Source organism: Apis mellifera, linkage group LG14, assembly GCF_003254395.2.
Source record: "Apis mellifera strain DH4 linkage group LG14, Amel_HAv3.1, whole genome shotgun sequence".
Classification (NCBI taxonomy): Eukaryota; Metazoa; Arthropoda; class Insecta; order Hymenoptera; family Apidae; genus Apis; species Apis mellifera.
The window spans coordinates 4,649,876-4,675,764 of record NC_037651.1 but is presented as its reverse complement, the minus strand read 5'-3'; the positions used below and the strand labels follow the sequence as shown (position 1 = coordinate 4,675,764).

The 25,889-nt window shown below is 34.5% G+C and overlaps 1 protein-coding gene across 3 annotated transcripts; it reads left to right on the top strand.

Annotated features, from left to right (window-relative positions):
• Positions 1-2,838: 2,838 nt before the first annotated feature.
• LOC102653655 (mucin-19) lies at positions 2,839-25,229 on the top strand. Of its 3 annotated transcripts, none has more exons than XM_006560194.3 (14): positions 2,839-3,249; positions 6,409-6,821; positions 10,170-10,313; positions 15,391-15,536; positions 15,637-15,809; positions 17,145-17,415; positions 17,796-17,918; positions 17,994-18,164; positions 18,566-18,726; positions 18,791-19,044; positions 19,138-21,501; positions 21,573-23,242; positions 23,323-23,427; positions 23,547-25,229. In XM_006560194.3, exons 2-14 carry the CDS (start codon positions 6,761-6,763, stop codon positions 25,146-25,148), a joined length of 7,245 nt encoding a protein of 2,414 aa, XP_006560257.1. In that variant the 5' UTR covers positions 2,839-3,249; positions 6,409-6,760; the 3' UTR covers positions 25,149-25,229. The 3 variants fall into 3 exon arrangements, with proteins under 3 accessions (XP_006560257.1, XP_016771574.1, XP_006560258.1); XM_016916085.2 differs by having other exon boundaries at positions 6,002-6,821; XM_006560195.3 differs by lacking the exon at positions 2,839-3,249 and adding an exon at positions 3,294-3,449.
• Positions 25,230-25,889: the final 660 nt, after the last annotated feature.

The following is a 25,889-nucleotide window of genomic DNA, read 5'->3' as shown; positions in this document are numbered from 1 at the left end:
CTTGCATGTACCCGAAATCTTTTTATCGTATAGACAGCGTACGATATTTTGGCGAAGGCCGATTCGCGTGTAAATTACGCGCGGGTTACGTCTGCAGGATCGATTTCATCGGCTCGCTTCTTTTGTGCTTTGACAGATCATTAGTATGATAAGAGGGATGCGTTCCCTTTTATTTGCAGATACAAACTTTTATTAAACGAGTGGAACACGTTTCGTAAGTTGGACGTTTTGAATTTCCCGCGACACCTTATGAATATTCGAGATCTGTTTTATTATACGTAAATATATTTTTTTTCTGGAGATAGAGATAGATTTTTGATTGATTTTATAAAGAAATAAAAAAAATTTCGTTGAACGGTGAGAATAATTTTTTGTCCGTAATCACGTTAAGAATTATCGGTAATCATTGAAATTATTGGTAATTTTTGTCTATTAGATAAAAAAGAAATAATTTCCATTTTTCACGAAATAAGGGAAAATTGCAAAATTTAATCGAATGATTCTTTACCATTTTCAATCATCAATTACGATTATTAAAATTACCAGTATTTTTTTTATCCAATAATTATACAATAAAAAAACAATTTTCAATTTTAACTTATACTTTTATAAAAAGTGAAGAAAACTTATAGACTGTGATCAAATAATCAAGAAAATTTTATTAAGTTTCATAATTATTTATCCAACCAGGGAAGAATCATCTTTATTATTATTGAAAATTACCAGTAAATCTTATCCGCATAAAACAAACACTTCTGTGAAATCAATTATACATCGATTGTCAAACAAACCATATCGAAATCCATCGTTGTCCATCCATCTGCGGGGAAAAGAATATTTTCCCTATCACGTAATCGCGGAACGTGCTACCGTGGCACAGGTAGAGTTTGTAAAAGGCGTATGCAGCCACCACCTAAACGCCCACCAACAGGTAGGTGTCTCCTTTTCAAGTTGACCGCGGCCTTTTTACGGTCTCGACGATTTTCTATAAAGGTACCTTTCCCTCCTTGTGCACGTCCCTGTCCGTGCATTGTCGCCTGTTGCACCAGATCGCCCGGAGCGCGCGAATGATGGACGCTTTTCTTTCGTTAGAAACGTTTCTTTCCGAACGATATACAGCACCGTGCAAAAGGGTTTCGTAATTTCTCGCGAGCTTTCTTTGAATTGCTGAATCAACTTTTGTAATATTCGAATACCTTGCAACCCATATAAGATAAGAACAATTTTATCCCCGTGATTGAAATGATTAACATTGCTTTTGAGTTGAGAGAGGAAAAATAAAAATCTACGTTCGATTAAAAAGAAAAAAGAAATTTATGAGATAGTTATTACACAGATAGATCGATGAATAATAATTTTTTGCAATAATTTTTTCTACTTTTAATTTCCAAATTAAAATTTCCAAATATATATTTTTCTGATGAAACGACGACAAGAGCGTTGGGGGAGCAAGATGGAGGATCGTAAATATAAAAATAAAAATCGGGGGGAAACGGATTTGTGCGCGGACGAAAATGGCGAACACACAGCGCCGAAAGCCCATTTTTTTCTTTCGACACTGTGCAATAATTCACTAAAAATTTATCGCGCGCGCAAAGATGTCGATTCCATGTGGCAATCATAATGCCCGCCACGGAAATCGCGACACCCAGGGACCGTTCTTTTCGAAAGTGACGTAAGTCGTAGGAAGAAACTGCAACACACGTATGCAGGCCTGGATATATTCGCGACCTTATCGACGATGATTCACCTGATCATCCATCTTGTTCCCAGTGTGGGCATACGATATTTTATTGCGAGTTATTAATCGTTTATTGCCGAAATAACGGAAAATTTCCCTACGAAATAGTGGCTGTTTTTTTCTGTTGAAAGACATCGATGATATGAATTCAGATTCTTTTGATTTTTTTATTTTTTTCTTCCTTTTTCTTCCTTTTTCCTTCGAATTAACCAGCTATCTTTTTTCTTTCAGGAGAGATCTCGGAATTTTGAAAAGATTGATCACTTCCAGATGTGTGAATTCTGATTATTATTTTTCTTTTTTTTTTTTTTCGAATGAAGTAATTATTTGAAAACTCTCAGAAATTTAATTACTTCGTTGAAACACTTTTACGAAACGATTTTCCAAGTTTAACAAATTGAAGAATAAGATTAAAAGTATTTAATTTTTGAAACTTCATAATGGTTTTCGGGATTTGAAATCAAGGAAATTTTTCTTGGGCTGGAAAAACACTGGAAGCTAAAGTTTACGAAACATTTTTTACTTTTCAAAGCGGATGATAACTTTCCAAACTTTTCCAACATGAAGGAATTGCGTCGTACCGATTGATCGTTAATTTTTCATTAGCCAGAGATCTCAATTATCAGGAAATCGAGTTAACTGTGTCAAGTCTTCGATAATTGTACGCCCTTTCTGGGAACCATTCTCACGACACGATCACCCAGTGTCGATGACGATCGCCTTCTCAGCGATCGGCATCGCAGTCGATATCGACCCATTTTTGGTTATCACCATGATCGATCGCGATTTAGTAAGATTCTGAATTCATTGTTCTCCTACAACAATGATAATAATTTATCCTTTCCGGAAAGTGCGAAAATTTATTCGTGGAGTCCATAAAAATATTCCCTATGATCTCGAAATATTGATAAATTTGGGATAAATAATAAAATCAAGTTACAGTTAACATATATCGCGAGAAAAAGAAGATTGAATTTAAAATTTTGAAAATTATTTATTCTTTTATCATAAGAATTCCAAAATAAATAAATGAATGTTTAATATTCAATAAATGAGACGATCCATAATCTTATCACAGGTTAATTTTCACAGGTAATAAACACAATAATTCGATAATTCGAAAATCACACCTAATAATCACTAATCACAATTGTGACTGTATTTTAGAATTCATTATCGGGCGTAGAAAAGAAACCAGCCGATTTGTTATTAACAATGATCGGATAGAAGGATTGAGAGAAGTCGAGTGTCGCGTTAATACCTTTTTTAACGCGAAAAATGTGAAAAAGAAAAGAAAAAAAAAGCGAAACGTTGGATGATGTAACGGATCTACGCGCGACAGTATCCATTATCGATTAGCATACGTCGTCGATTAATCCATCCGCAACAGTGGATGCTGTGAATAGGCTAGTAAACACGTGCACGTTGCTGGAGAAGGATGATTCTAATTGTTCGAGGTACAGTTCGAGGCAGGCTGTCGTGACGCTTGCCTCTGGTCGTCGATTCAAGTAGAAAACATACATTTTTTTTTTTTTTTTTTTATTTTCGCGTTCGAAAATAGCTTGGATCGTATTATCGTGGTAATAAATGTCCGGAGACAGTGCAGTTGAATCATCGTAACAGAATTCACCGTTCAATTCCTTCGTCCCTTCCTTGTCGTCCCCTCTCGAGAACGAGTTTTTGTCGTGTGTGCGTTACGCGTTTAAGAGTGAGTAAACCGAGCGAGGCATTTTTTTTTTTTTTTCTTTTATTTCTCCCTCCTCCTCTTCCCTTTTCTTTTTCTCTCTTCTTCTTCTTCTCTTTTAATTTCGATTTGAAAATTAACGAAAAGAGGTTAAGATTTTTTCTTTTTTTTTTGGTTAATTTTCAAATTATTCACGAGTTTTTTTTATCTGCAATTTTCTTTTCTTTTTTTAAAATTCTTTCCTCATTTATGCCTATTTTATGCTTCGACATTATTGTAATTTTAATTTCAATAACACTCTGGCAAAAATTATAAACTTTAGAATCAGCAATAAATTAATAATAGATATGTGTTATAATTCAATTAGATTTCTTCGCAGAAAATCTTTTCAACGGGGAACTATGTCAATTCAATTTTGTCATGATAAAATAGATACCTGAGATGTTGTACGCGAGAATTGAATAAAGAAAAATTTATTTATTATAAGATGATCTTATAAATTTTTACTATTTAACTAAAGATCTCGATCGTATCAAACATACAATAAAATATAACAATTATAAAAATAGATACCTGAGATGTTGTACGCAGAATTGAATAAAGAAAAATTTATTACTAAGATGATCTTAAAAATTTATTATTTATTATTATTTTAACCAAAGATCTCGATCGTATCAAACGTATAATAAAATATAACAATTATAAAAATAGATATCTGAGATGTTGTACGCAGAATTGAATAAAGAAAAATTTATTACTAAGATGATTTTAAAAATTTATTATTTATTATTATTTTAACCAAAGATCTCGATCGTATCAAACGTACAATAAAATATAACAATTATAAAAACAGATACCAGAGATGTTGTACGCGAGAATTGAATAAAGAAAAATTTATTACTAAAATGATCTTAAAAATTTACTATTTAACCAAAGATCTCGATCGTATCAAACGTATAATAAAATATAACAATTATAAAAATAGATACCTCAAATGTTGTACGATAGATACCTGAGAATTGAAAGAAAAATTTATTACTAAGATGATCTTATAAATTTTTACTTTTTATTTAACCAAAGATCTCGATCGTATCAAACGTACAATAAAATATAACAATTGGAATGATGAAGAGAAAATAATAATTCCGACAATATCGTAAATGAAACACGCTGTACATTGAATCGTAATCGTTCGAGCTAACTTGGACAAAAAAAAAAAAGAATTTATTAAAAGAGGAAAAAAAATTCTCTGAGAATGCTTAAGGATGACAAAGATGACAGTGCAAATATCACGTGGATGAAAGTGTTGAATGTATACTTGACAGTTCGATTGCAGAAGGAGAATTGTGGTCGCCCTAACTCGGTCGTCTAATGAAACATTAATCCCACGCGGCAAATCACTAACAATTCTATACCTGTACTTGTATATACTTGGGTAATATTACGCGATTATTATTGGAAGGAAAAACTGTTTCGATTTGAGGCCATCGTCGAAGGAGCGCACAGTTTTTCATCCTGGTGAAAAGTTTTCCTCGTTAACCTCTCAATATTGCATACATCGACACGTGTGCGCTTAATATTCATTCGTGTTTCAAGTATTCGAGTATGAAATTAGAAATTAGAAATTATTTTTTTATCAAAGATACAAAGGAATAAAATTTTTCCAATGCAAGATCGATTTAGAAATGAGGAAAAATAAGCGAGTAAATAAATAAAAAAGGAAAACAAACACTTTAAGAAGAAAAAGTAATACGAGACTGGAGGATAGAAAAATTGAATAAATTATTAATCTTACCAGTTCGTGTTAAGATTAAAAATCGTAGAATCTATATACTCACGCTTGATACAAAATATCTTTGGAAGAAAGTGGACTGAAAAAAGGGGGCCAGGTTAAGGAAATACGATACGATTTCCTCTCATTAGGGTATTCCTCCGTAACAACCTTTGTCCAAGGTTGACGTTAAAATTCCCACAAGGATCACAGGATCGCACTTCTCCTATTTCTTGTTTAGAAATCAAAAATTAACCACGCTTTGTTAGACGAAAAAAAGAGAAAACAAAATTCGATCCTTCACACTGTGTCATTGAAATTTCTCGCTACACGTGTTTACAGCCGCTTATAAAGCATCTTAATTGCCTTTTCGTGTGAATCTTACGTAATCCCGTTTCTTTGATCCACCTACGCTCGCAAGAAGCATTGCCGAAAATAACACGTTATGAAGCAATCCAAAATCCCGTTCACGGAATCCTCTCTAAATCACTCCAATCACTATTGTCAATAATTCTATTTATCCGGGAAAAATTCTTCTCCACAAAAATATCGAGTTTACACGTTGATTATAAATGTCGTTCAAATCTGGAGGATCGACTTAACCTTAAATTACATCTTATATCGATTCATAGAAAATACGATGATTTCAACTGACTCGGAAAGTATATCTTTTTTCCGCAAAGAATCATACAAGTTATTTTCTAAAATTTAACCTAAGAATTTTTATTAATCAATAGTATACAATACTATATAAAACTACATATATATATATCCAAATTTCCACAATTTTGTTTTCTAAAAATAGGAGCAGAACGATATCAAAAAAATTTTCAATATAAAAATAAAATTCTCAAGAAATCGGATTACGAATTACGTTCATCTTTGAAAATTCAATCGCGCGAAAAAGTTAAACGATCTCCTCCGGGATCCGAAAAATTAAGAAAAGAAACGAAGAGGAAAAAGAAACTCTTGCTCTTGGCGTAACGTAAGCAACGTAACGAGTAACACGGAAAGTGTCCGGATCTGGGCCAGCCCGCGTCGAAACCCCACCCTGCCACCCGGTTATAATCCGCCTATCTCCCGTCTCCCTCTTTGATCCACCAACCCGTACCCCTTGGAGGGGTTCCATCTCTCCCTCGATCTCCCGTGTTTCGCGCCGCTATCCGATCCGGGCAGGATTTGTACTAAGTACACCACGTATCCTCCTCGAAGGTTCAGTTCGGAACGCGCACTCGAACTCGAAGGATCCTCGAAGCCTCCTTTGATCCCCCACTCGGGCCGACACAGGAAACGTACGTACGGAAAGAGAGAGGCTTTCCTTGCTCTCTGGCAAACGAACAAACGAACAACACCTTCCAACCTGTTGCAACCTGTTCGCTCGTCGCCGTTCGACGGGTCGCCCCGCTGGATCGTCCCGACGGGCCGATATTTGCCGATTTTTCCGATCCATCCATGAGCGGCGGACTCCTCCGGCCGAGGAGTTTGGATTACACTGCCGAGGAGGGAGGATCCGGAGGATATCTTGCCACGATATTGAACGGATTCGAGGTGTAAGATTGGCGGGATGATAGACAGGACACGGGTCGCGGTCCTTTTCGGGCTGCTCGGTCTTGCTTGCGGCTTGCGTAAGTTTGTTTTACATGTTTTTTTTCTTTTTTTGAAATAATTAAAGAAACGTGAAATTTGAAACGTAGAAAATTTGTTTCGTTGGAGGATTCTTTTGTCGGAGTAATATATATTATTTTTTTTTTTAATATAATGTTTGGGATTTGAAAATTCGAGGTTCTTGGTGAAGTTAAATATGTGAATTTGTTGAATGTAGAATGGAAATTGTGCTATTTGGATAAGAAAAATTGTGTAGTTTTAAGTTGTTAATATCTTGGTAGTATTTTTTTTTCATTTGGATGGATTTGAAGGATTTGTTTTTGGAATTTTAGAAGAATGGAAATTGATCGTGATATTTTAGAAAAAGATTGAGATGTGATTGTATGAAGTTAATGATTTAAAAATTTCCATAATTTTTTTTTGATATTCTGGCATAGTATGTATTTTTTACAAAATTATATAACGATTGTTAAAATATAAATTATTGCGTCGATAATGATCATCAAGATTCATCATACCTGTTTTGACTATCTTTAGGATATTATATATAATGGAGATTGATTAAAAGCTCTTAACTGAACAATTTTTTGCAAATTTTTTACAAAATTTTTAATGAAGATATTTTATTTATAATTTTAATATTAGAAGATGTCGTATCATTCTCAATTCGTAAAAAATTTTTGGAATTTTATGGAATGGAATCTGATTAAGATAATAATTTAAAAAATTTACATAGTTTTTTAGTATCATGACACAATATATATATATATATTTTTTTTTCTATAAAAATATATATATAATATCTGTCAATGATAAGAAGGTGTTATGTTCCATCAGCAAAATTAAATATCTTTGAATTTCATGACTCGATGAAAACTTGATTGAGTTTGACTAATTTTTGCATACTTTGCACGCTTATTTTTTGATATCCCATTTTCTTTTTTTTTTATGTACAAATTTTGAACGATCATGGAAATATCATATTGTGGATTTTAATGAATGAAAAATTCTAACATGGTATCAAGAATAGCTAAAAGTATTCATAAAAGTAATCGTTTTGTTTAATATACAAATATTCCTTGATGAAGAAGTAAGTTTTATATCTGCCTTTTTACTACTCGTGCTGATTAACAATTAAATAATTGCAGTTATAGAGATAGATAGAATACTCAAGCATTTATGAATGATTATACTTTAACGAGCATAACCCATTCTAATCTCGTTTGAAACATATTTATGTATATCATTAGAGAAACTCATTAAAAACTTGAGATTCTTATCTCATAATTATTTTATCTCAGGATAAATTGATATTTTAATTTATTAATTTTTAATCCTATATTAATTAATGTAATTTAAGAAACGAGAAATCAATCGGACAGACTTGTTTTAAACCTAAACTTGTCGTCCATTGAATGAAAGTAAGTGATATGAATGAAAGTAATAATGAATGATATGTGTCCAACGAACTGTATTAGTTCAAGTATATCGTTACATATATCATTACCTCCTCTTTCTACACTAATCACTAATTAATATTCATTAAGATTCGTGGAAATTTCTTACAAACTTCTTGCAAAATCGACTCTTCAAATCTAATCTCTTCGTATTCTCCATTCATCATTTATCATAATTTCATCCAAACATCATAATTTGTAATAATTGTAAATTCAATCTCGTTTTGTACAAATATTTTCTCTTCGTTTCAAAGATTCTTTGCTTTCATTCAAATTTTTCTACATTTTTTAAAAAGTCGATTATAAATAAACGCACATTATATTCATAAATCACTACATAAAACTACTTCTTCACAGCGAAATTTTTCTTCCATCTTGGAAACGAAACTCGCTTCCATCGTAATCGAATCGATGTCCAATCGCCACATCTTCTTCGCGATCGGGTTCTCCACGATATCGGGAACACGTTGTCCTCTAAGGTTAGGTTACGCCATCGGCAACTGGAGCAACGATCCATACAAGGATGGTGCTATTTACGCCGTTAAATCCGGTCGATCTTCGCGTTCGTAAGCACGTGCAACGAGAATCGGATTCCTTGGATTATGCGCGTACGTCTTCGATAAAAATCGAAGTAAACGGAACTTTCGTTTTGGGGAATGGATCACGCGATTTGAGAAAATAAGAATAAAATCCGTGTGGGTGTAGCACTTTCTCCGCTCCCCAACTTGAGCAACTTTTCTCGAATTTCTTGAGATTATTGTTATGTACGTAAGGTATGTAAGATAACAATGTAACGTTAATGTAAATTTTAACTTTCCACTTGCTAATCACTTGGATGGATTGTTAGAAATTTTATTTGGATTACATGGGTAGATCAATCATTTATCTATAAATACGGGATATTTTTATCGAACGGCGAATCTTTAAAGTTAAGAGTCTTTATTTCATTTAAATTTGAAGTTTTCTTTCTTTTTATTATATTTTAGTTAACATTTTTTCAATTACACCTCTATAAAATTTGTACAAGTTTTTAATTTTGAATTTCGAAAGGTGAGAACATAGAATGATTATAATAAATAAAAATATCATCATCTTGGGATATCTAAGATTATTATCAATACTAATTTGAGTTAGAATAATAATTATTTGCGTATATATGGAACACTTTTGATGATCATCGATTTATTTATCGATACAAATAATCATCCAAAATATTAAACCTAAAATTTTCCACTTTAAATCATTAATAAACGAATGAAAATTTTGTTCACTTCGTCCCAAATCTAATTCTCTCTTTTAAAAATATTCTTTCCCCCCCCAAAAAAACTAAATCGTCATGATTAAATATTAAAAAATTCGAACGATCCACCTCCTCCTCCTTCGTTCCTTCACCTTTGTCGAAACATTTTCCTCGAAGTCTGGGCATCAACATTGAAATTTATTGATAATAAATGTCACAGTTACCGAGTATCGTTCTCTTCTGTCAGAGCATCTCCTTAGCATCGAGCATCCTTTTTTCCTCGTCGGCGAGCCGCAAGGCCTATGTAAACGATTATTATAGCATACGCGAACGATGATGTCAACGTTCAATCAATGTACATAACAAACAGATCTATCGAACCTACTGATTTTTGGCTTTTTCTTTTTTTTTTTTTCCTCCACGTTAATTTTGTTACGTTTATAATCGTGTCAAGTCCATTGAAGAGATTAAAATAATCTCGACAAATGATTCGTATTTTGTAGATAAATTAATAATCAGTATAAGTATATATTATATTGCTATTATATTAATCGATTATATCAATCAGAGATAATTGAATTTTAGGATACAATAATAAGATGCAAAAATTAAATATATATACGTGTATAGGAATATTATTAATAATTTATTCTTTATTTGATCGATTTCAGAATGCCCGAAACAGAAGATATCACCAGGCAGGGAGGTGGTTTGTTACACTTCCGTTTCCGAGGTGGAACTGTTGACGGAATCTATTTGCAGATGCACCACTTTGGTACAAAAAGGCCTGAACGTGCAGAATCTCTCGGTTTCCGGTAAGTTTCTAACTCCCAGTATTTCTATCTTCGACATATATACAAAAATTGCATGCTCGTTTGAAAGACGGATTCCTTGATTCTTGATAATCGCGATGATCGAAGCCAGACGATCGTATCGAATGATTTTCCACTTGTTATGGATGAAAGGAAAAAAAAAAACAAAACGGTGTGGGAAGATCTTGTGAGATATATCAAGAAAACGGATGCGAGGAACGTTCTTGGAAATGGATTTTTTTTCGTAAAAAAAGAGTTTCGAACGATTAGAAGATTTCTCGTATTGATTAAGTCTAAACGATAAATCAACGGGCGAGAAGAAAAATGTAATTACGCGTGTCAAATGTTGATGTTTAATAGATAAGAGTATCGCCTTTTAAAAATATGATTCGGTATGTAATTTTACGATCGTTTTCTTGATATATTTATATCTTGGCTAAGTTCTAATCGGCGTGGAATTAATTAAAAAATCTTTTATTGATTCAAAAATAAAAATTAATAAAATAAAAACGGGATAAGAAGAAAAGAAATTGATTCAAGATGCAGTTAAAAGTCGGAGAATTTTTATCAGAAATAGAAATTGGTGATGAAAATGTAATTATGTAATTTTACGATCGTTTTCTTGATATATTTATATCTTGGCTAAGTTCTAATCGGCGTGGAATTAATTAAAAAATCTTTTATTGATTCAAAAATAAAAATTAATAAAATAAAAACGGGATAAGAAGAAAAGAAATTGATTCAGGATGTAATTAAAAGTCGGAGAATTTTTAAGAGAAATAGAAATTGGTGATGAAGATGAGAACGATAATTAATAATTTCTTGTTTTCTTTTATAAATTAAATGTTTGTATCAATCGTTAAACGTTGCATAATTCATACGATTAGATGCTTTTTGCGGTTGCATAAACACAACATCCATGGAGGTGCAGCTGCATCCTTGCACTTGCAACAGGATATCGAAATCCAACCACGAGAGACGGTGTATTCTTACATTCGATGATATTGTCACTCTTGAGAAACTAATTCTCCCTCCCGCTTAATTTATGATGATTTTCTCGATGATTTAGCTCCTGTCGTTTATCATCGACATTTCGATCCTAAATCGTTCATTTTTCAATCAAAATGACTCACCATGTATATTAGTTCTATTTATATGAATAACATAATAATTCTACGTTAATGAAAAATTATTCTTTCATTATTGTATTATTCAATCAACGATACTTATATAATATCACTTCTTTGTCATTTGGATTATTGAAAAATAATTGTATCATCATATAATTACAAAACTGTGATTATCTCTTCTCAAAAATATTATATCACTATTACTTGTGATTGTAATGATTAATCACTGATTATTTTAACAAATCGATATAAATTATTACTTTTTTATCAAAATTAAATAAAATTAGCTTTTATCGCAATTAATGGTCGAAATAGAATTACGTAAAAATTAGAGGATAAAAGCGAAATGAAAATTCTAAAGTAGGGAGCAAAACAAAGTCGAAGACTTTCCTTGAACCGGAATGAACAAAAGAATCGAAAAAGAAAAATACTGTTCGTGTCGGAAGTGCGTCCAGAATGCATAAAATCGAGGGAGAAGCGTGTCTGTCTCGCGAAGACGTCGTTAAAATATTCATAGAAGACAATGCTCGATGAATATTCAGCTGGAACAGTCGATCCTGTTAAATCTTGAATGAACATCACACGTTGCTTCTTTTTTTTTTTTTTATTTATTTATTCCGTGTCAAAAGTTAACACTTCTCGAGAACACTTTGATAAACCAATTAATTTGCATGGAATCCCGAGAGAATTATATTATTTCATAATTCTCGACGAAGTATCGATTCGATGATATTTACTTATTAAAAAAAGAAGATGTCGAAATAGTTGTTCAATTAACAAACTATTTAATCGATTATCAAACCTATAATCAAGTAAGTGGCGGATCAAAGACTTCAATTAAATTCCTCGAGCTCCTGTAAAGAAGATATTTTTATCTTTATGTATCTTTATGTAATATTTTTTTTTTCTATTTTATTATTAACTATGAAGTTTTATTAGAAAACGTGTTACAAGAAAATATAATTTATCTTTCGATTGGATGTGTATATAATTATAAGTTATATAATCAAATTTTTGAATATTTAATGAAATAATATTATTCTCGTGTTTTCTTCTTCTCGCTTCGAGCAAATTTTTCGTAATAATTTGATCAAGATTATTCGAGGAATGAAAAAAAATTAAAACGATTTCCTTTCCTACTCTAAATTAAAATTTATTTATACTTGATAAAATTATTATTAATTCTCGCGTCGGTTGTGAAACATAATCTATATTTCGATATTCAAACCTTCCGTTTCATTTTATCGAGGAATCAATAATTCACCGCTTTGATTTTCTCTTTCCTCGTTTATTTACACGCCTTCAACTTCACTTTGCAATAAGATCCACTTTATTATTTAATCGGTTGCAACAGCCACTTCATTACCATCGAGATCAACCGTTGAAATCCGCAAAATTCGAACCTTTAAGGGACGCGGTCGTGTTGTGCAACGTTGTGAAAAAACAACAACCGATCGAAAGAGTAGAAGAAAAGAAGAAGAAAGGCTGGAAAAGAAAAATCGAAGAGATTTCGAAATTTCGCCAAAATCAATTTGTTATGCATAACGAAATGGTGGTTGGGTGACGACGGTATGCCACGCGTGAAATTCGATATTTTCGGCCGCGGGGATCACCGAGAGATCGAGATGCGATTAAAAGGAAGAAAAGGAAGTGTGAATACGAGATGAGAAGAAACGGAAAGGGGCGAAATGAGGTGAAAAACTCGAGAGACGAGGACAGAAGTCGTGTCTACACGAGCCACGTTTGTGACATAATCGCTCGAAAACGAGTATCCATACCGTATTCTTCTTTTCTTCTTTTTCTTCTCTGCGACCGTTGCCCATGAATGGTCGCGTTCGACCCGTCTTGTCTCTTGTGGTATTAAACGTCTTTTCGATAACGAAAGGAGCCAGTTTCAATTAAAATCGAATGGCAGGGACGAATTGGAAAGGGTTCAAGGCGAAACCTTCGCTCTTTTGTTTTTTCCCTCTTTTTTTTTTTTTTTTTTTTAATTGAAAAACCGTGCTAATCGATTGGATTACGATACAATGGAATTATTTGTGTATAGAAGATGTATAGGGAATAAGGGAATAAGGGAATTTGTTGAAAAGAATAGGAATTTTTAATGAGACGAATAAAAATCTTTTTTTCTTCTTTTTGGATTTCTAACATTGTACAGGTTTTGAAATTTTGTAGAAGAATAGAATTATTTGAAGAGATGTTGAAAAATGAGAGTATTGGATCGAGTAAAAATTATTAATATAATAAAAATAAGAAATTTTTAAATTTGAATTTTAAAATTTTTATTATAAGATATTAACAAAAATTTTGGAATTTTAAAATTAAGATAATAATTAATGAGGAAAGACTCAAGGAATTTAGGATTTAAAATTAATAATTTGTTTCAAAGAATTTGAATTATGAATTTGATAGAATATTCCAATTAATTTTTAATTCGAAGAAAGAATAAATACCATAAAAAAAAAATTAAAAACTATTTACAAAATGGAATAGCGAATTGCATTCGGTTAAAAAAAAAAGATAATGAGAAATTAAAATAGATCTTTAAATTCAAATAAGAGTTGTTGGTACGAGTTTCGAAAAATGTTTGTCAAGCCCAGACCAAATTCGTGCATGGGCGTGGCTAATGAAACAGCGGGGACAGCGGCGTTGAAAGTGGTTCTTATAGATGATCCAGATGTAAGGAATATCACTTTCCCTCGCATGCCGTTGAATTTTATTTCGTGTATCAACGTTCCTTTTAAAATCTAGCTTCATTTTCGAGTGACAAATATCACTCGATAAATTTTTACGTGCCTTCTTTTTTTTTCTTTTCGATTCACGAAAATTTCCACTTTCACGGATCCATTTACAAAGAATGAAAATAAATAATCATTATCGTTACATAATTTCTCTCGTGTAATAAGTTTTTTAGCATAATTACATATTGGAAAAAATTACATAAAACCATGAAAACTGTGATCGATCGAGCGTATATGGAAATTTTGGGCGAACCAGTTCACGTGTGCCCCCCTTTTTACAAGTATTTTCGAAGGAAGAAAAATATTAATCGAAATAACGTGTCGTCAAATTGTTACGAGGTGTAACTAAATAATTTCGCGGCTGGATTTTATTTTTTAAACAATTATCTTTCTTTTTTATTTTATCCTTATTATTAATTTTGTAATTTTTTTATATGAAAGCTGTAATTTTTCGTTCATGTGAAAGTTTTCTCCAACATTTTAGATATTCTTCGAAGAAGAAAACAAATTAAAATCATTTATTTACGTCGAGTAAGATTTTCGAGTTTGTTTACTTGAATTTAAATCTACTTTTTATACAAAATATCATAGATAATGAAATAAATTAATAAACGGAAAAATAATGGAAGATTAATAAAATTAGGATATTAAATTAATTCTAGAATGGTAAAATAGAAAGTAAGTTTTATCAATAATCATTGTCAAAATCGATCACAAAAATACGTGAAAGTTCACGATTAATTATATGGAGACATTTCTTCTAACTGCATCGTGTCGTGTTGATTGTGCGACGAGATCGACAATCACGGAAAGGAAGCCGGAAATTCTTGGGGAGAACAGTTTTTATTCTACAAGTGAACGTTACTATCGCTAAATCTGACAATTAGGTGAGTATTCTTGGGAAATGAGGAAAAATTGTGGTAATTTACAGGATTAGAAAAAAGTTAATGCAATAATCAAGCGTTCAAAAAAAAATGCAAAACGATATAATTATAAAGAAATTGCAAGAAATATTATTAATTACACTATAAAAATAAGAAACGAATATTCAACTTTGAAAATTTTCCTTATAGATATAATTAAAAGAAAATTATTTACCTTTGAAAAATTCCTTCGTTCTTTTATGTCCTTTTACATAAATGATAATTGTACAATTTAATGTATCAAAGTAACTAATGTTTTTAATGATTTTATTAATTTTTTTTCTAGAATTCGAAGACTTCCGGAAATCAGTGAAGGAGATTGTTCCAACTCTTCAGTTCGTGATTTCCGTGGACGATCCTGCGCAAACGTTGAGAACTTCCGGCATAGTTCGCCAAGAGATCACGGCTCGTTTGATCGGAGTTTTGAAAGAGGTAATTTCACATTTTTATTATCGAAAAAAAGAAGAAAGAAAAAATAGCAACGATTCATCCTCGAACGATTTCTATTTTCGATCGATCTATCTATCACCAGGTTGATGGAGTCGAGTTGAACATGACTGCTGGAACAAAGGAACGTTTAGTCCATTTCGTGAAAGGTTTGAAAGACGAGTTCTTGAGGAAATCGTACGACAAGAGAATCTTCTTGGTCCTACCCACGAAATCAGAGGATCTGGCCAAACAATACGACTTGAAAGAATTATCCAAGTAAGAAATTAATTTTAAACTTAATAAATTACAAGCTTGAAACTAGAACTCGAAAATAGTCGCTTCACAAAATTCATTGTTTTTCTATTTTTATAAGCTTGACTATTTTTGTAATGCAATTCGAATAACTCTTTCAATTTTTCTCCTCGCGATCAACAACTGTTGACACTTCTCCATCTAAACGACATACCTTTCAACTTTCCTTAAACTCTCGGACATTTATCCCAGCTATTCCCTTTTCCAGCCGTCTCAAAAAAAACGTCTCACACGCCCAACTTCCAACCAGACCTAAGCCAGACACGTAGCATCTCGAAACTCGATTGCGCTTAAGTTCATGAATTATTGACCGACAATCGGAATGGATTCAAGCAAAAAAAAAAAAAAAAAGAAAAAAGAAAAAAAATTACACGTCCATGCTCAACGTATCTGCCTAACCTTGTGCCAATTCTTAACCGGATAACACATTAGGAATGCCGCGACAAGTCGATACGCCTCGTTCTCGGTCGAACCATGCTTGATTTCCACTTGCTCCTTGCAATTAACGTGGTCGTTTTAGATGACAGGCGTGTAGCACGCGTCGTTGTATCATCGCTTGCCACTTTTGCCATTTTGAATATGAAACGAGAGTGCAAGGAACGAGAAGGAAGATGAGAACGAGATCGAAACTCGTTCGAAATTATCGAACGACAATGCGATGCTTCAGACAATTGGACGTTGCGTTGCAAAGTGGAACGAAAGATAAGAATTTTCCTTCTGCTATTGATCGTTTCTAATAAGAATATCTACACGACACGTGTATATAAAACATAATTGATCGAAAAAGAAAAATTTAATCGTGGATGTTTAATAGAGTAATGTTCTTCTTATGTATGAATATATAAGTAGCTTCTTTCTTGCTATCGATAATTATCTATTGACAATTGAAAGTATACGATACACAAAGTTTACGAGGCATTTTTTAAGACGAGATGTCGTAACAGATAATAGGACAAACCTATTATTGCCTGTGATTCTCTCGTGTTATGCGAAATATTTCATCGCATATGCATGAGTTTTAGGGTAACTCGAGATCGTTCTTGAAATATGAATGAGACAGTCATATCGAGACGACACTTATATACCAGTAATCATGATAGGCTCGTACTATTCCGGAACTATTATGTCGTTTCGAAACAACACGTGTTTATGTATATTCACAGAAATGATTCATGGAACGGAATAAATCGACTAACGATTATCCTTTTTTTTCTTCCCCCTCCCCCATTTTCTTCTTTCATTCCTATTCGCATAAATGTGCATAAATGCATAATGGAGTTCCGTGTTTTTCGCCGACAGGTACGTGGATCTATTTACGGTACCCACGCATTACCTGGTCGAAGATGACGAGTCTTATCGTACGTTCCATCCGTCGCGATTGATGGGCCTCTTCGACATGTTCAACGCGGATAGTTTGATCGACTTGATCAGCGGATTGGGCGCTCCCAAGAGGAAGATCTTGATGTCCGTTCCGTCAAGCGCTTACAAGTTTACGCTCAAGGATCGGGACGACAATGCCCCGAGCGCGCCCACCGAGGAGATGCAACCGATTGTCATTGATCAGAAACAGGTGTGAAACAGGCCAATTTATGTGAACAATTAATCTTTGGAAAATAATAGGGGAGAATTTTGGATTGATCAATTAAATGTAATCGGATCTCTTTACCTTTAATTGATGATGTATCTTGGAAGAAGTAGAAGGAAATTTTCGAGAAGTGATTTTAAAGGTGTGGAATCTCTGAGGAGAGATTGATATAGAGGAAGACAAAATTTATTTCGAAAATTTAATTTGTAGAGTATTATAGAAGATGAAGTAAGAGAAAATGTTTTTAAGATTTTTATGTTAGAAGTTTTTTTCTTCTATCTATTTATACCTGCAATGATAAATTAAATTAGACATCTTGTATGTAAATGGAACTTGCACTGACATGTTATTTATCATACTTTCAGTTATGCGATTTGATGAATAAAGGAGAATGGACGGTGGAAAGAGACGAAGATCTTACTGCTCCTTACTCTTTCAAAGACAAAATGTGGATTGCTTTTGAAGATAGAATATCGGCTTCAATTAAAGTGAGAGGAATATTCATTTTTATTCAAAATCAAAATTGTTTCACGATTGATGATTTTTATAATTGATTTCTGAAGGGTAAATACGTGCTGGTTCGAGATCTCCCTGGATTGGGTATATACGATATAGAGAATGATTTCAAAACGGAATGTGGCTCTCCTATCACGCATGATATTCATCATTCGTTCATGGATTTCAAGAGGAAGTCTAGAGCTGCTGTGTTAAATGCTTTGGAAGACGATTTACACGTAAATAAAAATAATCGGACACTTATTAACATTAATTAACGTCTATCTTTAAATATTTCTTGTTGGACAAAAAAATATGGAATATTTTGAGAAGGATCTTACATTCCTCTTATTAACAGTCGATATAACTCTAATGTTTTACTTAATTTTCAAAATTTTAATAAAATTAATTTTATTAATCGAAATCTTCATTGATACGCCATCTTTTGGTGAAAGTTCAGATCATATATATATTTATATATCAATAGATATATAAATAATTCCAATATTATTTATCGATTTCAATTTTTTTTAATAAGAAATTTATATTACTTTATTAATAACATATTTTGTTTCTGATAAAAGCATAATAATTAAATATTCAACTTATTACTTATAAAATTAAATCATTTTTTTTTCAGCAAAGAGAACTTGAATATTCGACTAAAGTCAAATCATCCGAGTTTCGAGTTGTTCGCGTAGTAGATACAGAAGGACATATCAGAGTAGTTCGAGAGAACACTCAAACCGAGTTCACTTGCTCCAGACAAGGCTATTTCGTTCATCCTAAAAGTTGCAACAGGTATAATATATCCTAATTGCAAGTTAATCATTGCATAAAATTTTCCTGTTTTTTTTTTAAACAGATTTTATCGATGCGTGAAATTCAATCAAGAAGTGGAAGATTACTCCGTGTTCGAGTTCGATTGCCCAACAGGTTTATCTTTCGACGAGAATACAGAAGTTTGTGTTTGGCCAGGTTCTATGCCAGAAGGATCTCCATGTCCTGGAAGCAGCGAAATTGCACCTGTGACAAGAGTGAGATTCCATTGTTCATCCCAAACTGGTTACTTTGCAGATCCTCAAAATCCTCGTTGGTTCTTTGCCTGCATCGATCTAGGTTTGTATCTCTTGTTTATTTATTTCATTCGTTCTTTTTTTTTCATTATTTCATAATTTGAAATATATGATTAATGGAAAATTATCACGATAGGAGGACCAGAAATAATGGCCTACGAATTCCGTTGCCCGTACGGTTTGATTTTCGACGAGCAAAAATTAATTTGCGAATGGCCTTGGCTGGTAGTAACCTATACTGCTAGTGGTTACGTAGGATCAGATTTTGACAGATATACCACAGGATCCACTCCAGGTACTGGAGGATACTATACTGGAGCATTACCTCAGGGATATACGGGAACACTGGGAGGAGGAGGAGGAGGATATGCCAGTACAACGATTGGCACTGCGTCAGGATCACCTGGTGGAGTTGGATCCACTTTTGGACAAGGAATTGGAGGATATACCGGCACACCGATAACAAAAGGCTATGGATCGTATGGTGATCAAGGGCTTGGTGGATTCTCTGGATCAGCAGAAGTAGGAGGCCAGGGAACTTTATTTAATCAAGGAACTAATGATTACTCAGTAACAGCTGGAATTGGATATACTGGTTCGACAAGAGGTCCTGGAGTTACGTATACCGGTCAGGAAACTGGTGGTTATTCTGGAACTGGTAGAGGATATCCTGGATCAGCAGGAATAAGTCATGGAACGACGTATACTGGTCAAGAAACTGATAGTTATTCTGGAACACCTGGTACTGGATATTCTGGATCAGCAGGAAAAGATCATGGTACTTCGTATATTGATCAAGGATCTATTGGATATTCAGGAACGACTGGAAGTGGGTATACTGGAACAGGTATTGATCATGGATATTCAGGAACTGGCACGATAAACTATGGTGAAAAGACTACAAAAACAGGATCACCTTATGATCAAAGTGGTGCAGGACCAGATCATTATGGACCAAGTGGAGTATACACAGAATCTCATACAGGACAAGTACCTATTGGACATGCTAGACCAGGTCAAGTATCTACTGGATATACTGGAACAGAACAAGTACCTATTGGACATGCTAGACCAGGTCAAGTATCTACTGGATATACTGGAACAGAACAAGTACCTATTGGACATGCTAGACCAGGTCAAGTATCTACTGGATATACTGGAACAGAACAAGTACCTATTGGACATGCTAAACCAGGTCAAGTATCTACTGGATATACTGGAACAGAACAAGTACCTATTGGATCAGGTCAAGTATCTACTGGACGTGCTAGACCAGGTCAAGTATCTACTGGATATACTGGAACAGGTCAAGTACCTACTGGATACACTGGAACAGGTCAAGTACCTACTGGATACACTGGAACAGGTCGAGTACCTACTGGATACACTGGAACAGGTCAAGTATCTACTGGATACATTGGAACAGGACAAGTACCTATTGGACATGCTAGACCAGGTCAAGTATCTACTGGATATACTGGAACAGAACAAGTACCTATTGGACATGCTAGACCAGGTCAAGTATCTACTGGATATACTGGAACAGAACAAGTACCTATTGGATCAGGTCAAGTATCTACTGGACGTACTAGACCAGGTCAAGTATCTACTGGATATACTGGAACAGGTCAAGTACCTACTGGATACACTGGAACAGGTCAAGTACCTACTGGATACACTGGAACAGGTCGAGTACCTACTGGATACACTGGAACAGATCAAGTATCTACTGGATATACTAGACCAGGTCAAGTATCTACTGGATATACTAGTCCAGGTCAAGTATCTACTGGATATACTAGACCAGGTGAAGTATCTACTGGATATACTAGACCAGGTCAAGTATCTACTGGATATACTAGACCAGGTCAAATATCTACTGGATATACTAGACCAGGTCAAGTATCTACTGAATATACTAGACCAGGTCAAGTATCTACTGGATATACTAGACCAGGTCAAGTATCTACTGGATATACTAGACCAGGTCAAGTATCTACTGGATATAGTGAAACAGGAGGCCTTGGACATACAGAAACAAATGGAATATATAGTGGAGCAACTGGCACAAGTTATACTGGACCAAGTAAAACTGGTACAAATCTGGAATATTCAGGACAAGATTTTATTAGTCATGGTACTGGATCACAACCAATTGATAAAGGATATCCAGGAACGATAGGAGGTCATGGAGGATATACAAGTGGTACCAATGTGCAATTCACTGATGGATATTCTGGAGGAACTCCTACCATTGTAACAGAAGATTACAGTGGATCAGGAATAAAAGATAGTCTTTCTGGTGTAAAATCTCCAGGAGCTACTTATGAATCTACGAAATCAGGACCTTCTGCAGGAACTGGATATATTTATACTGGGCAAACAGGAACGAAGTTTCCAGGATCTAAAACAGGAGGCCAAAGTGAACAATCATCGCAGACTCCAATTTATACTTTCAGTGGTACAACTGGAGCTGGACCTACCAAGATTTCACAAACTCGTAAGTTTTCATAAAAATAATTTTACTTGAAAATAATTCAAATATTTAATTTATTATTATTCAATTTGTAGCCATTTTTGTGGACAAGCCTAATGTACCAACTTGTATTACCATCCAATGTTCTCCTCCACTACCAAGTAGTCAAACTTATACAACAGATGACTATATTTCAAACCATGGAATTACTTCTGAAACAAATGTTTATCAAGTCACTGGTGAATATGGAGGTTTGAATGGTACTTTAGGAGGTCATGTGCCTTCTACTCCATATTATGGAGATGTAACATCCAACGACATTTATAAAATAAAACCAACCGTCGGTACTGGTGGTATTTCCATCCCAGGACATGATGTCCAGGGATCGATCATCACTGGACCCTCAACTCCAGGAACACTTAACACTTATGGAGGCAGTTCTGGCACAGTTTTCACAGGTCCTTCTGATCAAGGTAGCATATTGACTGGAGTTAATTATCCAGGATACACAAAAACTGGTCCAAGTACACCTGGCTATGTGGTCAGTGATGGAATCAAGACTGCCTATGGTTCTGGAACTTCTAGTCCTGGAACTGTGATATATGGAAAATCTAGTGATGTCGTAATAACCGGAGCACCAAAAACTGGAACTATCATAAAAGGTCAAACGAGTCCTGGACTAATACTCAAAGGACAAACGGGACCTGGAATCTCTATTGGTGGTTCCATCGATCAAGGAACAATTGGCTCCACAGGACATCACGTGTTTACTGATTCAGATACAACTCCATCAGGAATTGTCACACCAGGATACTCGTATGGAACCAAAATTGCAAGCGTGTCACCATCACATGGCACCGGTTATAAGACTAACGAATACTATGATAATGAAGATAATACCGTCAGATTTAATAGTGGCGGCGTGACAATCAAATACAGAGAAAAAGATTTTCCAGACTATAGGCCATCTGGAGAATCTATTCCTCCAGACACTCTTCCTGGAAGCAGAGATCGACCTTCATATCCTAGTGGATTTACTAAAACTGGACCTACTGGCTTTACTACTGCTGCTTTAGGCGCTGGTGATAGTTACGTTAGTACTGGAAAATCAGTTCCAACTCCTTCCAATCTTGAACATATTGGCGCGAAAGCTTTCGAAGGTAATGTAGCAGGATACCCGAAATCATCCACTGAAAGCAGCGTTAGTGCAGGCTATCCAGGAACAACTTCGACATACAATCAAGATATCGATCAGTCTAAACCTAATTTAGGACTTTCGAAAAGTCCTGGCTATTCCTATCCTACACCTGGTGTATCATTTGATAGTGGAGTAACGAAAAATCTACCAATCTCCTCGACAAAGGGCAGTTTTGTTCCTGCAACTACTCCAACTCCTTTCTTGAATATGGAATCATATAGTAAGCCAAGTGAACTTGCCAGTCCAACTGTAGGCACTTATCAGAGACCAAGTGGCTTCACACATGGACCTACTTCGATTGGTACATCTGTTGGTCATACTACTGGACCATTTGACAATTATAAGACAACTGCCTTTGAACCAGTTAAAATTCCAGCTGGTAAATCTACAATTCATCCACTAGCCGATACTGGACATAAAACCATTGCATCTTCGACATCTCTTCCTATGACCATAATTCAGGACAAACATCAACCCAAATTTGATTTTGGAATAAAAACTACTCAACAGGGCGATTATATTACTAGCACACCACAAACAAAAGTGTTCAAGATAATAGGTTCAGAGGTGTGTCTTTTTCTTAATTATCTATTTGAATATTTATTATTGTTATACGATTATAATAATATTATTAATGATATTTTTAGATTGCATCTACTACTCCGTCATCCAGTTCTCCATATTTCACCACTACCAAGAACATGTTTGAAACTGTGACACCTTCTGGCATTTCAGAATCACTGAAACCAAAGGTAAATTTTAAGAATATTGATTAATAATATATTAATTTTGACTTATTAATTATTAAATAAGATCATCATTATCTAATCAACATATGTTTTATGTTTAAATGATTTTACTCAATTTTCAGTCTCAGTATTTGCCTAGCGGCACAATCTCGCCAGCCATTGACACAACATATCAATATAAAAAACCAATACCTGGTGTTACTTATCAACAATCAACACCAGCAACTTCTCAAGGATATACTGTAGGATCGGTTACTGGTAGTGATGGTTCTCCTACGAACGTAGGAATTTCTAAAGAAGAAGTTGGAAAATTGGTCACTAATTATAGAGGCAATGCCAAATATGTGCCAAGCCAATACGATATTTACACGCCAGGATCTATTTCTGGAACAGATTACTCCAACATTCATCAACAATCACCAACATCTGGGCCGGGTTATGTTGCACCAACATCCGGGCCGGGTTATGTTGCACCAACATCCGGGCCGGGTTATGTTGCACCAACATCCGGGCCGGGTTATGTTGCACCAACATCCGGGCCGGGTTATGTTGCACCAACATCCGGGCCGGGTTATGTTGCACCAACATCCGGGCCGGGTTATGTTGCACCAACATCCGGACCGGGTTATGTTGCACCAACATCCGGACCGGGTTATGTTGCATCAACATCTGGGCCGGGTTATGTTGCACCAACATCTGGGCCGGGTTATGTTGCACCAACATCTGGGCCGGGTTATGTTGCATCAACATCTGGGCCTGGTTATGTTGCACCAACATCTGGGCCGGGTTATGTTGCATCAACATCCGGGCCGGGTTATGTTGCATCAACATCCGGGCCGGGTTATGTTGCACCAACATCCGGACCAGGTTATGTTGCATCAACATCCGGGCCAGGTTATGTTGCATCAACATCCTCAGCTATTCAACCGACACAATTGCCTTTCTCAGCTACTACTTATTCTGGAGATTATTCAAAACCATCCTCGATCATCACTTACCAAAGTACTGCCAAGTCGACAGCTGTAGGTAAAGGCAAAGTGATAGTGAAATGGAGTGATCTGCATCCTCTTTTGCTTGGAAAATTAGGCGCAGAATGCACCTGTAGAGGAGATCCTTTCGCCAATCTTAGAGGTCCAGGTTCCAAATTGATCGATTCCTCCAAAGGCAGAGTGGATCTATCCAATTACGACGAATCAGATATTTACGTAGATCTTGAAAAGGAAAATGGCTCATACGAGGATAGAGATTACGAATCCTCTAAAGGACCAATTAAGATCTGGAACAATCAAATACAGAGTCATTCCCAAGAGACGCCATCATCTGGTTATCTGCCAAGTGTCACTCCTTCAATAAACTTCGGTTCAAGTCCTAGTACTTCAAGATTCACTGCCAATTACAGATCTGGAAAGAGTTTGAACAACGTTGGCTCCTCTACCAATGTCATTAGTGTTACCAGAGATTTAGATACACCTGCGAACAACTCTGACGGAGATAGTGAATCGGAGGAGATCATAGATGGAGCCACCAATTGTGCTAGACCAGGTTTGTTCCGACATCCCAACTTCTGCAATAAATTTTACGCTTGTCATTGGGACGAGTTCAACAAGAAGTTCACGCTCCACATGTTCAACTGCCCTGTGCATTTAACCTTTGACAATGGCGCTGGAGCATGTAATTGGCCGAGCATGGGTCCCGCCTGCCAGGACGATAATTTGTTAGTTTAGGTGGTTCACTGTTCGAACACTTCTCGATCTTACGTATCGCGATATCATCTTCTTCTTTGATATAATTGAATAATTGAAAAATTTAAAGATGTGGTAAGTGGATGTAGGAAAGTTATAATTTTTAAATTTGATTTTACATTTTTCTTAGATTTCAATTTTATATAAATATTTATTGTGTTTTTTTCTTTTTAATTTAATCTTAAATATTTTGTAGTTTTTTTTTTTATTCATTATTTGTTTTGGCTTTAATTTTAGATTTCTGATCTACTTCCCTTTCGTTTTGAAAAGATTCAACATCTTTTTCTTCTTTGATCCTTCAAAGAATAAATTAAAAGCATTATTATTTTTATTTGCATCTGGAAGTTGTTTCCTTCGCAACTGTAAATATCACGGTCATTGATTTTTTTCTAATTTATTATTTTTAATATGAGTTTCTCTACATACACCGTACCATATATTATCAGAATATTTATCGTTATTAAAGTTGTCTTTATTTATTAAAAAATATTTTTTTAATGGATAAATAATGTTTTAAAATTGTATGACAAATATTATAAACGCAGTAATTTATGTTCAATCTCTTTATCATTGAAAAACATACATGCATGAGTATGAAGGAATATTTTTCTGAAGTAACAAGAATAAAGACAAAGAATAAAGAGAGATCCAAGGAGATCGAGGTATCGCGATGCGAAAGTACACTGTTCAGAGTGAAAGTCAAGCTGTGCTCACCGATCCGAA

Coding starts and splice junctions, on each gene's coding strand:
- LOC102653655 (XM_006560194.3), top strand. CDS start 6,761: ATGATAGACAGGACACGGGTCGCGGTCCTTTTCGGGCTGCTCGGTCTT. Junction 18,727..18,790: donor CATCCTAAAAGTTGCAACAG/GTATAATATATC, acceptor TTTTTTAAACAG/ATTTTATCGATGCGTGAAAT. Junction 23,428..23,546: donor CAGAATCACTGAAACCAAAG/GTAAATTTTAAG, acceptor CTCAATTTTCAG/TCTCAGTATTTGCCTAGCGG.